Below are 12,940 nucleotides of genomic sequence, written 5' to 3'. Positions count from 1 at the left end.
GAGTAATAAGATCTAAATAAAGGCCATAAAGACAGAGGTGCGACATAGCAGAATACTGTATTTCATTTCTAGTGTCGTCTAGTGCTGAACCCAGAACACCACACATAGAATGTTTCTGCTTCGTAAAAACCATTCTGTAAAACGTCTCACTCTTCTTACTACTTCAATTAGGATCATTCACTTTAAAGAGATTGTCAGTGTTCTAAAGACATTTGGAAACTCTCAAGAGTCCTCTTGCTGTCTTTATTAAAGACTAGGAATTTATTGGAGTCCTTGTTCTCCAATCTTTAAATGGAAGTTGGAGACTAGAAGTTTGGAGGACAGCACTGAAAGTTGGTAAAAGAAAACATAAGGATTATGGTGGACAGATTAAAGAAGCATTTTGTTTCTGCTATTGTGGCAGCATGGTGACCCTGAATAACTCCCTTCATTGAAGTAAGAAAAATGATGAATAAAATATACCATACCCTGTAAAAATTAAAAAAATTATTTAAAAATATATATACTGTACAGATCTGACAGGGAAGTTAGACATTTGTATATTTCCTGGATATTGAATAGGCATCTCAAACGCAACTATCCCAAACTAAATGTTTACCTTTCTCACTGAGACTGCTACTCCAGCAACCTTCCCCACATCAGATGGCAACTCTGAAAACGCTTGGGGTCATACTTAACACTGCCAGACCTACTGTATTCTTCCAGTTAATTCTCTTGCCTTTTATTCAAAGCATATTCAGAATTCAGTACTTCCCCCCACTTTCACTGCTACCTCCTTGCAGGAGCTGCCATCATCTCCAGGATAGATGACCACAGTAGCCACCTGATTTCCCTGTTGTCACTCTTGCTCCCAATAATCAATTCTTAGTGCAGCAGCAAGAGTAAGACTTTCAAATCTAAGTCAGACCTTAGCATTTCTGTGCTCAAAATTTTCCAAAGGCTCACCTTGTCACTTAGAGTAGAAATCAAACTCCATACAATGTCCTGTGAGGCTTTACCTGGCCTGTTTCCCAATAGATTCACTAACCTTATCTCTTTTCCTTATATCTTTTCCTTGCTCACTCTCTTCTAACCACATTGACCCTCTTGCTATTTCTTAAACATACCAAGTATACTTTTGCCTTAGAGTCTTTACACTGACTCTTCCTTCTGCCAGAAGTACTCTTTTTCTATAAATAACAAATTGGCTAAATTGTAACAAAACACAGAGACTAGAGGAATTACACTGCACACACACATACACACATGTGCACATGTGTACACTCAGACATCTTCAAAGCATCAGAGAACCAGAGAGCTAACAATGTAGTGAAGAATCACTGGGCCAGGAGCAAAAAAGTTTGACCTACCTTTTCCTGGGTGTTAGAGGGAGTTGTTGACCACTGAAGGTGTTGCTGGGAGACTGAGCAGTTCTTTTGATAGTTTTGTGAAGCTAGAATAATAGAATGCCAATTCCAGAGCCCAACAAAGTTTGTGTGTATGTGGGGGAGGTTTTGGTTAACCCCTTGCTTTGGGTTGGGCTTCATCTTAGGACTAATGGTGAACTGCAAGAGTACTAGGCCACATATGCATTTCGACCCAGTTTTAAATCATCTTGACACTGAAAAGGAATAAAGTTTTTTTTTTTTTAATGATGGTTAGTGTCTCAGGTGCTGGGTAGAAACAAACATAAATCCTATCTGAGAAAGATATTTCCTAGGATTCAAATTACTTCTGCATGTTTTTCAAGTATGTAGAGTACCACACAATAAAAAATAATCAGGTAAGCAAGGAAAAAAGGTGACATTCACACATGAGAACTGATATAAACAACAAAATAGAAATAGAATAGACCCATAAGAAGTTATTACAAAAACATAGAAGAATTATAGTTCACCAACATTTAATTTATTGATCAAATCATTGGGAAATGTGTTAGTAAGTGAAAAAAAGTAGAGAAATGCAGTTAGGAAAGGAAAAGAAAACAATTTCAGTTTGAGAACTTGCATATTTATAAATAATTTAGTAGATATATGAATATTTTTATGCTTTTTAATATTATTTTTCCATGATGTATTCTTCCATGGAAGTATTTTAAAATATCATCAAGAACCCAGCAGTGTGAGCTGATTTAAGATTTTGTCTGGTAGAAATCAGGGAATTAGCTCTAATAACTCTCTGGGTGGTTCCTCCAGCAATAACTCCAGATAAAAGCATACATAATATCTTAAATGGTTTGCAGAGGATCTAGACTGGCAGGATTTACTACAGAGTTCTTTATTCCCTACATGTTGTATTGCTGTATCAGCCACACCAGCAGTTCTACAAATGAAGGTGCTTAGTCAAGTGTCAGACAATGTCATGCCCCAATTCTTGAGGGAAAATGATTACTACTTTCAGTTGTACTTTGTAAGGGAGATGTAAGGCACAATTTAAGTTTGCAAAATAAATGGAGTTCTTTTTTATGAGACATAAAGACTTTTTATTTCTGATTCTTAACAAAAGCCTTCTGACCACTTTTTCCTTCTGCAGAATGAGCATGTTAATTGGGTAGACGTTGGTGGAGCCTATGTGGGACCAACCCAGAACAGAATCTTACGTTTGTCTAAGGAGCTGGGTCTACAGACTTACAAAGTGAACATCAATGAGCGTCTGGTTCAGTATGTCAGGGTAAGTCTAACTTTTTATCCAGGTGACCAGTGGGGGAGCATTTTACTTAAGAAAACATTTTATTTGTGTGTTTGTTGGTATTTGTCTCAAAGCAATCATAAAAAATTAGGCTCTCAACTTTAAAGTGTTATTCTACCTTTCTTTTCTTTTTTTCATTTTAAAAAATTGCTAATGACTCCTGGAAGCACTGTGGGAGATCATGTCTCACCTTGGTCCTCTTGCCCTCTATGGTTCTTACAAGCTATACCTCCATTCCCCTTCCTAATACATTTGCAGAGCCCCAGGGTTAAGGGTGCCTGCAGACGTGCTTACACACATACACAACACACACACATACATATACTACCCCAGGCAACTCCTGAGTCATTTAGGAGCCATCTCTAAGGCCCCAAGGAACCCAATAGTTTGAGGCTACTTTTTTAACCTTTGAACTAGTCCTTCCTTCTCATTCTTAGCTAGATGTCTTTGAGCACTTGATAATTTCCTTTGTACTTGGCTCTGACTCAGGAAGTCTAGCTCCTGAAGTCTAGTGCATTTTCTGACTGTTTAAACAAGAGATTGTTTAAACTTGAGTTGTTCATATCTACCCAAGAAACAGCAGCTGTTGTCACTGTTATTCTTTCTCATTGAAGTAAACATGGGTGACTGGAATCTGGAAATGTGCCTTGAGAAATTAAGTTTCCTATCTGACATTGCAGCCCACTTCTTGGAACTTACATCAGTAGGGCAGGGAACATTTACTCATTCTAATAGCAGGCTTCCCATGCCAGAAACCACATCATTTATCAACAGACACATCTCTCCCTGACTCCACTGCAGGCAGTCACTGTGGGTCTGGAGGCTACAGCACTTAGGGAGTATCCTGGGAGTTAAAGACACTAGTGATGTGTGCACAATGATGCCCAAGCAGATCAGGAATCATGGCAAACTCTGATAGCCATGTGGTTTGAGATAGTTGGGAGAGTCTGGCAGTGACAAATGTAAAAAAACAAACCAGTAGCTTTTGGAAATGCTGTTGGTTCAGAGGTTAAGGGAGGACTAAAGAAAACAGCCAGGTGCGGTGGCACACATCTGTAATCCCAGTGGCTCAGGAGGCTGAGACAGGAGGACCACGAGTTCAAAGCCAGCCTCAGCAAAGTGAGGTGCTAAGCAACTCAGGGAGACCCTGTCTCTAAATAAATATAAAAAAGGGCTGGGGATGTGGCTCAGTGGTTGAGTGCCCCTGAGTTCAATCCCCAGTACCAAAAATAATAATAATAATATGAAATGGCAGTTTGGGATATATCTCAATGGTAGAACACTTGCCTAGCTTGCATGAGGCCCTGGACTCAATCCTGAGCAGGCATTAAACATGTACACAAAGTTCTTAGCAATGTTGGCACCATCAGAAGGGAAAATACCTTTTGCTTCCCCGATTTCTCTTTTCTGCCCACTGTGGGATTTCCCTAAGCTAGTAAGAAATAACAGTAGTAAGAATAATAGCAGCTAATACTCATTGAGCCCTTTTACATTCTCACATTTAATGTGAGAAGGGAAGCCTGCCCCTTTGCAATCAACTACAAATTAAACAGTCATGGAAATTCACTCTCAACTCCAACTGGGAAGCAAATGAATGTGATGATTACTTGTCAGCTAAGCAGATTCACACTTATTATCTTTTTGTCCCTAAGAGTCGGGCATTGAGAGATTTTCATTTTACTTTGAATAAAAAACATACAACTAAGTACATTTTATGCATGAACTCATTAGAATCTTATATCTACCCCACTAGGCTGCTTGATTATCCTCATTTTGCAATGAGAAAACTGATGTTCAGAGGTAAAGTGACTTGTCAAGGTTATAAATCTAGTAACATTTTATTAATTCTTGAATGCAGGCTCTTCATTCAGATTCCTAATGTATGGTCTCAGAAATGAAAAAGGGTTCTGAACAAAAACAGAGTGGGCCTCCAATATTTGTTTAACCAAACACATATCTATTGTAAGGTATCTCACCACCAGTTTCACTGAAGCTTGACTCATGATGAGCAGATGCTGTTTTGAAAGACCACTCTTAAATGTTCAACATCTCTAGTAATAAGAAAAATGCAAATCAAAACCACCCTAAGATTCCATCTCACCCCAATTAGAATGGCAATTATCAAGAATACAAGCAACAACAGGTGTTGGCGAGGATGTGGGGAGAAAGGTACACTCATACATTGCTGGTGGGGCTGCAAATTAGTGCAGCCACTCTGGAAAACAGTGTGGAGATTCCTTAGAAAACTTGGAATGGAACCACCATTCGACCCAGCTATCCCACTCCTCGGCCTATACCCAAAGGACTTAAAATCAACATACTACAGAGATACAGCCACATCAATGTTCATAGCTGCTCAATTCACAATAGCCAGATTGTGGAACCAACCTAGATGTCCTTCAATTGATGAATGGATAAAGAAACTGTGGCATATATATACAATGGAATATTACTCAGCCATAAAGAATGATAAAATTATGGCATTTGCAGGCAAATGGATGAAATTGGAGAATATCATGCTAAGTGAGATAAACCAATCTCAAAAAACCAAAGGTCGAATGATATCGCTAATAAGTGGATGAGGACACATAATGGGGGGAGGGAGGGGTTAGTGTTAGGGTTAGAGTTAGGGGGGCAAGAATGGAGGAAGGAAGGACTGTATAGAGGGAAAAGAGGGGTGGGAGGGGTGGGGGGAAGGGAAAAATAACAGAATGAATCAAACAACATTACCCTATGTAAATTTATGATTACACAAATGGTATACCTTTATGCCATGTACAGAGAAACAACATGTATCCCATTTGTTTACAATTAAAAAAATAAAAAAGAAAAAAAAAAAAGAAAGACCACTCTTCTTTTACTTTCTTATTCTTCTTCCAGTTTCATGTTCCTTTATTTACATTTTGAAAACTGGGGAAAAACTGGAAATGTATAGGTACATTCTCAAACTTGGCACCTACTAGTCTCCCAGCTATGCCCACTCTAAAACATGATGTTAAGGTGGGATTTTAAAAGGGTTCCCACAGCCAGCTTCGGTAATTCAACTCCTCATTATCCTTTTTTAAATTTTTTAGTTGTATATGGACACACAATACCTTTATTTTATTTATTCATTTTCATGTGGTGCTGAGAATTGAACCCAGTGCCTCACACGTTAGGCAAGCTCTCTACCACTGAGCCACATCCTCAGCCCTCCTCATTGTTCTTGATGGAATCAAGTTGCAATTAGAATGAGAAAGTACTATTTCAGAATTTTGACTGTTGAAGGTTATCAATAAATCACGATATGCTGTCCAACCTTTCTGACAGAACCTATGAGTTATGTGTTATTAGTTAAGTATCAGGCTTTCCAATGACAGTGGATTTTTCTGGGCTTCATAGGGAACCCTGCTTTCTAGAAATCCTGGTATGATCATTTTATATTTTGAGAGGGCATTGCTTCAAGCTTTATTAGAGAATTAACCTGTGGAAAGTCTTAAAGAAATGTTTCTTGCTATATCAGGTGCCTAAGTTAAAGAAAGAGAGATGTTAAGGATAGTATCTATGGTCACTTTCTTTGTTGCTGCTGCTGAATCCTTCTCTAAGTTAGGTCCATGCCATCCTTGATAGTTCTATTTCTAAGAAAAAGCACAATTTCACCTTTCTGGAGGTGGGAGCTACTCAACTTCTACCATATTTTTATTATACAAAAACGCAAATGTGACTGTCACATATATAACATACTAGAGAAAGGAATCTTGTTGTAGCTTTGGGTTTGGTAGCCTGAGGATGCTTTCAAGAATGTAATTATTTTTAAAAGAATGTAATTGTTAACTTCTGGCTTGTTGCCATTGCATGGTCATACATATTAACATCATAGTAATATCGAACATGCAGAATATGATAGGTTTGGTGTTAAGACTTGTGCTTCAGCTGCACTTTAGACAGCAAATAGCATGTTTAAATCTTTACTGCAGTAGTTGATCTCTCAAAATCAGCCTCACTCCTGCAGTAATGATAAAGATGGCTCTCCTTTACTGAGCCCCATATCACAGAAAGGGTATGAAGGCAAGATATTTAGTTCAATAATATAGATAAGATTGTCAATAACTCCACTTATTTAGAATTTAAAAACATCACAACTCTCACTGTTCTCTCCACTTCTGGGGGAAAATGGATTTTTCTAGTAGGATAAGCTATTGGGTTAATAATATAAATTTTCTTTGTGACACTGTGCATTGCCTTGTGACAGCCCTGGCTCTGTAATCTAATACAGTACATTCTTACTATAAATAACAATGGAATGACTATAGTGAACAGGTTTTATGAATTTTATGAATTGGATATGGCTTTATTTGGAAGATTATATATCTATCTGTGAAATTAATATAAATTAATTGTGTTGTCTTTAACCCAAAAGGGGTGGATTTTAAATGGCATCAGTTAAATATGTTTAAAATGTTTTCTGTCATTTCTTTTCTTTTGGATGATAAAAGAAACAGCTGGCCCTGAATGCCTATTAGACTGATTCATTACTTGCATTAGTAAATAAGATGGTTCATCATTTAGTTTGTTTTATTAGTGAGTTTTGTTAAGTTGGGGTGACCTTATATTAAATTTTGCTGGCTACGTCTTAGAAAGGAAAGAGGAAATGCCTAGTTCCTTTCTTTACTTTCTTTGGGTTCCTCTAGAAAACAATTGCAGGTAGGGAGAATGGTGTGGAATGGGAGAGCCCAGAGTTATACCAAGGCATTTTGCCAGAGCTGCTTTGCAGGAAAAAATAACATATCCTGCATCCTTGCTTTCTCCCTGCTTTTCACATCCTCTCTAATTAAAACTAGGGACTCTAAATACGTACCACACATTTGTTTTTAAGAGAATGGCATGATAAAGACTTATTTAAAACAACAAAGGCTCTCTTGATACTAATAACTCAGCAAGCAATTTTGCTAGTATTAGTTCTATTCTGCCTGCAGCCATTTACTCCTGGTTTCTATGCCTATGACTGAAGTCAAAAGCTCTTCAGAAAGTGTGTGTCCTGGAATGTTAACTAAATTTTGTTGGTTGCTAAGAGATGAACTCAGTTTTAACCAGTAGGTTATACAGAAGGCAGAGGATGTGTTTTTTGTTAATTTGTTTTAATGCTTATCAGTTATAATTGTGCTTTGACCCCTTGCTTAAGACTGTTTCCTTTGAATAAGGGACATTTAATTTTAAACTTATTTTAGCACCTTTTTTATATTAACTCATGGAAAGCAGTTCTTTTGTCTCCAAAGGAAGTTATATTTTTTACTTTTAGCACCTCTTGGAAGGAAATTCAAGAAGTTAAATATGTTAAGTGGTTGTAGGGATATTGCTTGTCCTGTCTCTACTTTTAAATATCTAAATTCATCCATCCTGATTCCATGCTACTAATAATGCCTGCCATCTACATGTAATTATAGACATTTTACATAATTTGAGTTTCCCAATTATAAGAAGTTTTTAAAAAGAGAGGCTATAAAAATTTACATATTTAGCTATCAAATCAAATATAAATATATATGGATAAAGAAAATGTGGTACATACACGCCATGGAGTTTTATTCAGCTGTGAAGAAAAATGAAATTATGGTATTTTCAGGCAAATAGATGGAACTAGAGACCATTATGTTAAGCAAAATAAATTTAACTTAGAAGGTTAAGGCTCATGTGTTTTCTCTCATATTTGGAAGCTAGAGAGAGAAGAGGAAAACAAAGGTGGAGTGGATCTCCTAAAAATCAAAGGGAGATCAGTAGAGGAAAGGACCAAGGGGAGGGAGGTAAGGTGGGGAGGGAGTGTGTAAATTCTGGGGAGTAATATTGACCAAATTATATTGTTATAGTGTGTACATGTACAAATATGTAACAATAAATCCCATCAATAGTACAACTATAATTCACCAATAAAAATGTGGAAAAAAGATATATGGAGGTAGCTTATTAAAAATAGTATTTGGCACTCTCCACTAACGCATTTTCTAAAGAAAATACCATATTTGCTGCTGTGTGTTCTCAGAGATCTTAATGAGAATTACTCTTATAAAATTACACTAGGATTGGAGGTAGCTCAAAGGTAGAGCTCTGGACTAGCATGCCTGAGGCCCTGGGTTTGTTCTCCAGCACAGCAAAGAAAAAGATAAAAGGAGAAGAAATGGCTATACTTCTCTGGGATAAATCTATTTGGTTTCTAAAATATAGAGTTTCTACTCAGCAGAAGCAACAGCCCAATATAGTGAAGCAAGATTAATTGTTAAATATTTTGTCTTCCTTTCACTTTTTTTCTTCCACAAGAAATTAATTTAAAAAATAACTATAGGTAAATGGCAGAAAGATCAATAGAGGGAAGGGAGTAGGGAAGGGGAAGGGGAAGAAGAGATACTGGGTTCTGAATTAGAATAAGATATATCCCATGCTTGTATAATTATATCAGAATGGATTCTACTGTCATGTATAACTAAAAAGAAATCAATAAAGGAGAAGAAAAAATTGTAGCAAAATAACAATACATAAAATACAATACATTAAACTTACCATCATCACCATTTTTAGGTGTACAGTTTAGTAGCATTAAGTACATTCACATCTTTGTACAACCATCATCATTGCCATTTATCCACAGAACCATGGTTTTTTGTTTTGTTTGTTTTTTTGTTTGTTTGCAGTGCTGGGGATGGAACTCAGGGCCTTGCATATGCTAGGCAAGTGCTCTACCACTGGGCTACATCCCAGTCCCACAAAACGCTTTTATTATTCCTTCCATTTATTTTTTTTTTCTTTTTGAGATGGATTTTGCTATCACTGAGCCTGGCCTCAAACTTGGGATTCTCCAGCCTCAGCCTCCCAAATAACCGGTATTAATGGCATGCACCACCATGCCTGACTTCCTTCCCTTCTTTCATTTTTGTTCAGTACTGGATTGAATCCAGAGGCACTCTAAAACTGAGCTATATCCCTAACCTTTCTTATTTTTATTTTTTTAAATTTTGAGACACAGGGTCTTGCTAAGTTGCTCAGGTTGACCTTGAACTTGTGATTCTCCTGCCTCAGCCTCCTGAGCACCTGGGATTACAGGCATCCACCACAGCACCCACCTCTTTCATTCATCTTTAATAGGGGCTAATTCACTATAGAAATTTTGTCTAACCATTCACTGAGAAGTAGTACTAGAGTCACCTTGGCCTGATCTTCTCTGACAACCCAGAAAATGGAGTAGGGCAGATGCAAAGAATTTCTCTCATGCTCAGTCTGCAGAACTTTGCAATCACCTCCTCATGTGAGACCTTGGCATTTGGGCAAATGGCCAAAAGAACTTTGTAAATGGAATGAAATTTTAAGTAAGCAGCTTCCCCAGGAGAAATCGTTCTCATCTCCATGATAAAACCTAACTTCTGGAAGTTCTGACCTCTCAGGTTAGATGTAGGTTACCTATTGGAGATTAAAATATCTTTCTTCCCCCTCCCTCTTTGCTTTTTTCTTTCTCCCTATTTCCCCATCTGCAACCTCTATCCCATCCCCACAGCACATATGCACTGCCCCAATCACAAAGCTCAATCATGGATCCTGAATTTTCAAACTTCTGCAGTTACCTTCTAACAGGTAAATCCTTAAAAACTCTCCAATGTCCTATGAATCTTATACCTGGTCAATTCTGAGCACTTTCTGAAGAAGGAAAGTTCACTTGTCCCATGAGCCCACAATGACCCAGCCAGAAAATCTTTTCTGTTGTTGCCCATCCTGCCACCCAACAGGACTGATGACTGCAATGTGGCTGTCTCAGGTATGGACTCAAAGCTTTTTGACGTCCGAGTTGAATTCAAAGAATAAATACCTTTTGAAGACCTAATGGACCTCAGAGTTTTAGTAAGTGACAGTTATTCCTACTTTAGAGATGAAAGAAATTTGTAAGAATGGCTGTTTGGCTCAAGGTCCTATAGAAATGAGAGAGAAAGACAGATGTGAAAGCTTAGTCAATTGCCAATCTTCCCAAACCCAGAACTTAACACTGAAAAGAGACAAATCATGATAATAATGTTGATACTTGATATTCAAGCAGCCTAGTACTGTTTTCATAGCATTCCATTTTATGTTTTGCTTTGTGTTCGGGTTTCATGCAACCAGAAGAAAATTCTCAATGAAATCACAGAAACTTTAAATGTTAATGGCCATTCACTATAATGGGAATTTTGATCCTAAAGACTATGGAAGTGGGTTCTTTTCATTTGAGAAGACTAAAATGTCATGTAAAGGTTTTCAAACGAAGGAAATGATTACTGAACTTATCCATTTCCTTTCATTCCTGTAGTACTCCTGTAATTTTTTAGACTGAAATGATACATGGTGAACTGCAAGCTGATATTTAATGTTGTGTGTTTGTCAAAGTACCTAGTGGCCTAGTTTCCACAACTGTATCCAAGAGATAAATGTTTCTGAAAAAAAAAATCATCTTCAGAGACAATGGGAGGAAATCTCTGGCTCACATTTGCTGACCTGCCACAGGTTATAAAAGTAGACCATTGGTGCAATTGTTAATCCACATAATTATTTGGGCACCCACCACTGGAATAGTCCTGAATATCAACAAATTCATTCAATCTTTAGATTAAAAAAAATACTTTTCTGAAAGTCAGATGCTAGGAGGACTGTACTGAGAGTTTGATGGCTACTGACCCACTCTCCCCTCCACCCCATGCCATCATCTTTTCTCTGCTCTCATGATCCTGAAGCCATCATTGAAGTGACTTCATCCAGTAGAAGGACAAGGCTACATCTGCCCCATCAGTATGATACATAATGTGGATGCCCTCAGTTAATATCCCAACTAGCAAGCTCTACTTTACTCATCTTTTCACCTTCTGTGACATAATTTCTTACTGCACTGTCTGGAGACAAAGAGGGAAGAGATCAGGACACAGACTTAACACAGAAGCCCGCAGGGCATTTGCAGTTTTAGCTAGATGTGCAAGGAATGTCCTTTCATCTCTTCTGTTTGACTCAGTGTTCTGGGATGATACAGCCATTTGTTCAGAATGGATACAAATGAGAATGTCCTTCCATGGGTAGCACATGGAAAATAAGTATTCTGGTTATCATGGCTCCTCTTTCCTGTTTTGTACCTTGGGCTCCTGTCAGGACCAGTCAGAATGTGAAGAAAGAATGCCTGGGGAAATATTTCCTGAGAGTTCTCTAAACAACATCAATCTTGAAAATGTTTTGAAGTAGAGAGGGTTAGGTAGATAAGTTTTGGAAGTACTCCAGATACCCATTAGCAAATTAGAAATCCTATGAGGTCTGGAAGTGAAAAAGCCTGTTTATAAACCAAGATTTCCAAGATTTATGATCACGGAACCTATTTTCCTATAATATCTGTAAAGATCACAGTGAGAAATACTAACATAGTAAATGATTTTATTAGGTTCTCTAATGAACTGAACCTTCCATCTTTTTCTGTTCCCTTCATCATTTTACACATAATGAATTCTGGTCAATTTGATAGCAATGTTGAACCTGATCATTTTGGAAAAAGTTCATATGTGGAACTGATATTTAAAAATCAATGCTAAGTTGACATTCACTAGAAGGTTTCATTTGAGGTGGAGAAAGAATGAATCTTTTTTGCAGAAATTGGTGGGGTCCTTTCTGGGGCCTGGGAAAGCTAGATGTTATATCAGTTGGGCTATAAAAGCAATGATTCCATTCCCATTTTTTTTCTTTTTTTCTTGTAATACTATAGATTGAACCCAGGGCACTTGAACACCAAGTACATCTCTAGCCCTTTTTATTTTTGTGATTGGGTTTTGCTAAGTTCCTGAGGGTCTTGCTAAGTTGCTGATGCTGTCTTGAACTTGTGATTCTCCTGCCTCAGCCTCCCAAGTTGCTGGGTTATTCCTTCATTTAACAAACAATTTTTTTGGAGCCCCACTATGCATAAGGCAGTGTAGGGGATATAAATCCCTGTGAAGCATAGTCTTTCTTCTCAGGTGCATTGAGACTAGTCAGGGAAGTGAGACACGTACATAAATCAGTTAAATGCAGTGTCATGACTAGCAAAAGCTGGGGGCTTTTCTCTGCAGGACTAGAGCAAACAGAAGTGGTTTCTGATCTAGGCAACTAGGTAGGATCTTTGGAACCATGACTCTCTCTGGTCAGTATTCCACTCAGACCTATAACCTCCAGGTCTAGAAGCATATCCTGATAGACTCTCAATGGGGGATCCAGCTCAGTGACATTGCAGAACTGATATTCCTGACATGGAAACTGAGACATGAGGAGTCTG

The 12,940-nt window shown here is 37.8% G+C and overlaps 1 protein-coding gene across 1 annotated transcript in view; it reads left to right on the top strand.

Annotated features, from left to right (window-relative positions):
• Positions 1-12,940, top strand: part of MAOA (monoamine oxidase A) — a 70,502-nt gene that overhangs the window by 20,858 nt on the left and 36,704 nt on the right. The window contains exon 3 of the mRNA XM_079123494.1: positions 2,512-2,649. Coding sequence (XP_078979620.1) covers positions 2,512-2,649 — 138 coding nt within the window. The remainder of the gene's footprint in view (positions 1-2,511; positions 2,650-12,940) is intronic.

This window comes from Sciurus vulgaris, assembly GCF_902686455.1.
Source record: "Sciurus vulgaris genome assembly, chromosome: X".
NCBI classification, from domain to species: domain Eukaryota; kingdom Metazoa; phylum Chordata; class Mammalia; order Rodentia; family Sciuridae; genus Sciurus; species Sciurus vulgaris.
This window is presented reverse-complemented; position numbering and strand designations above follow the sequence as displayed.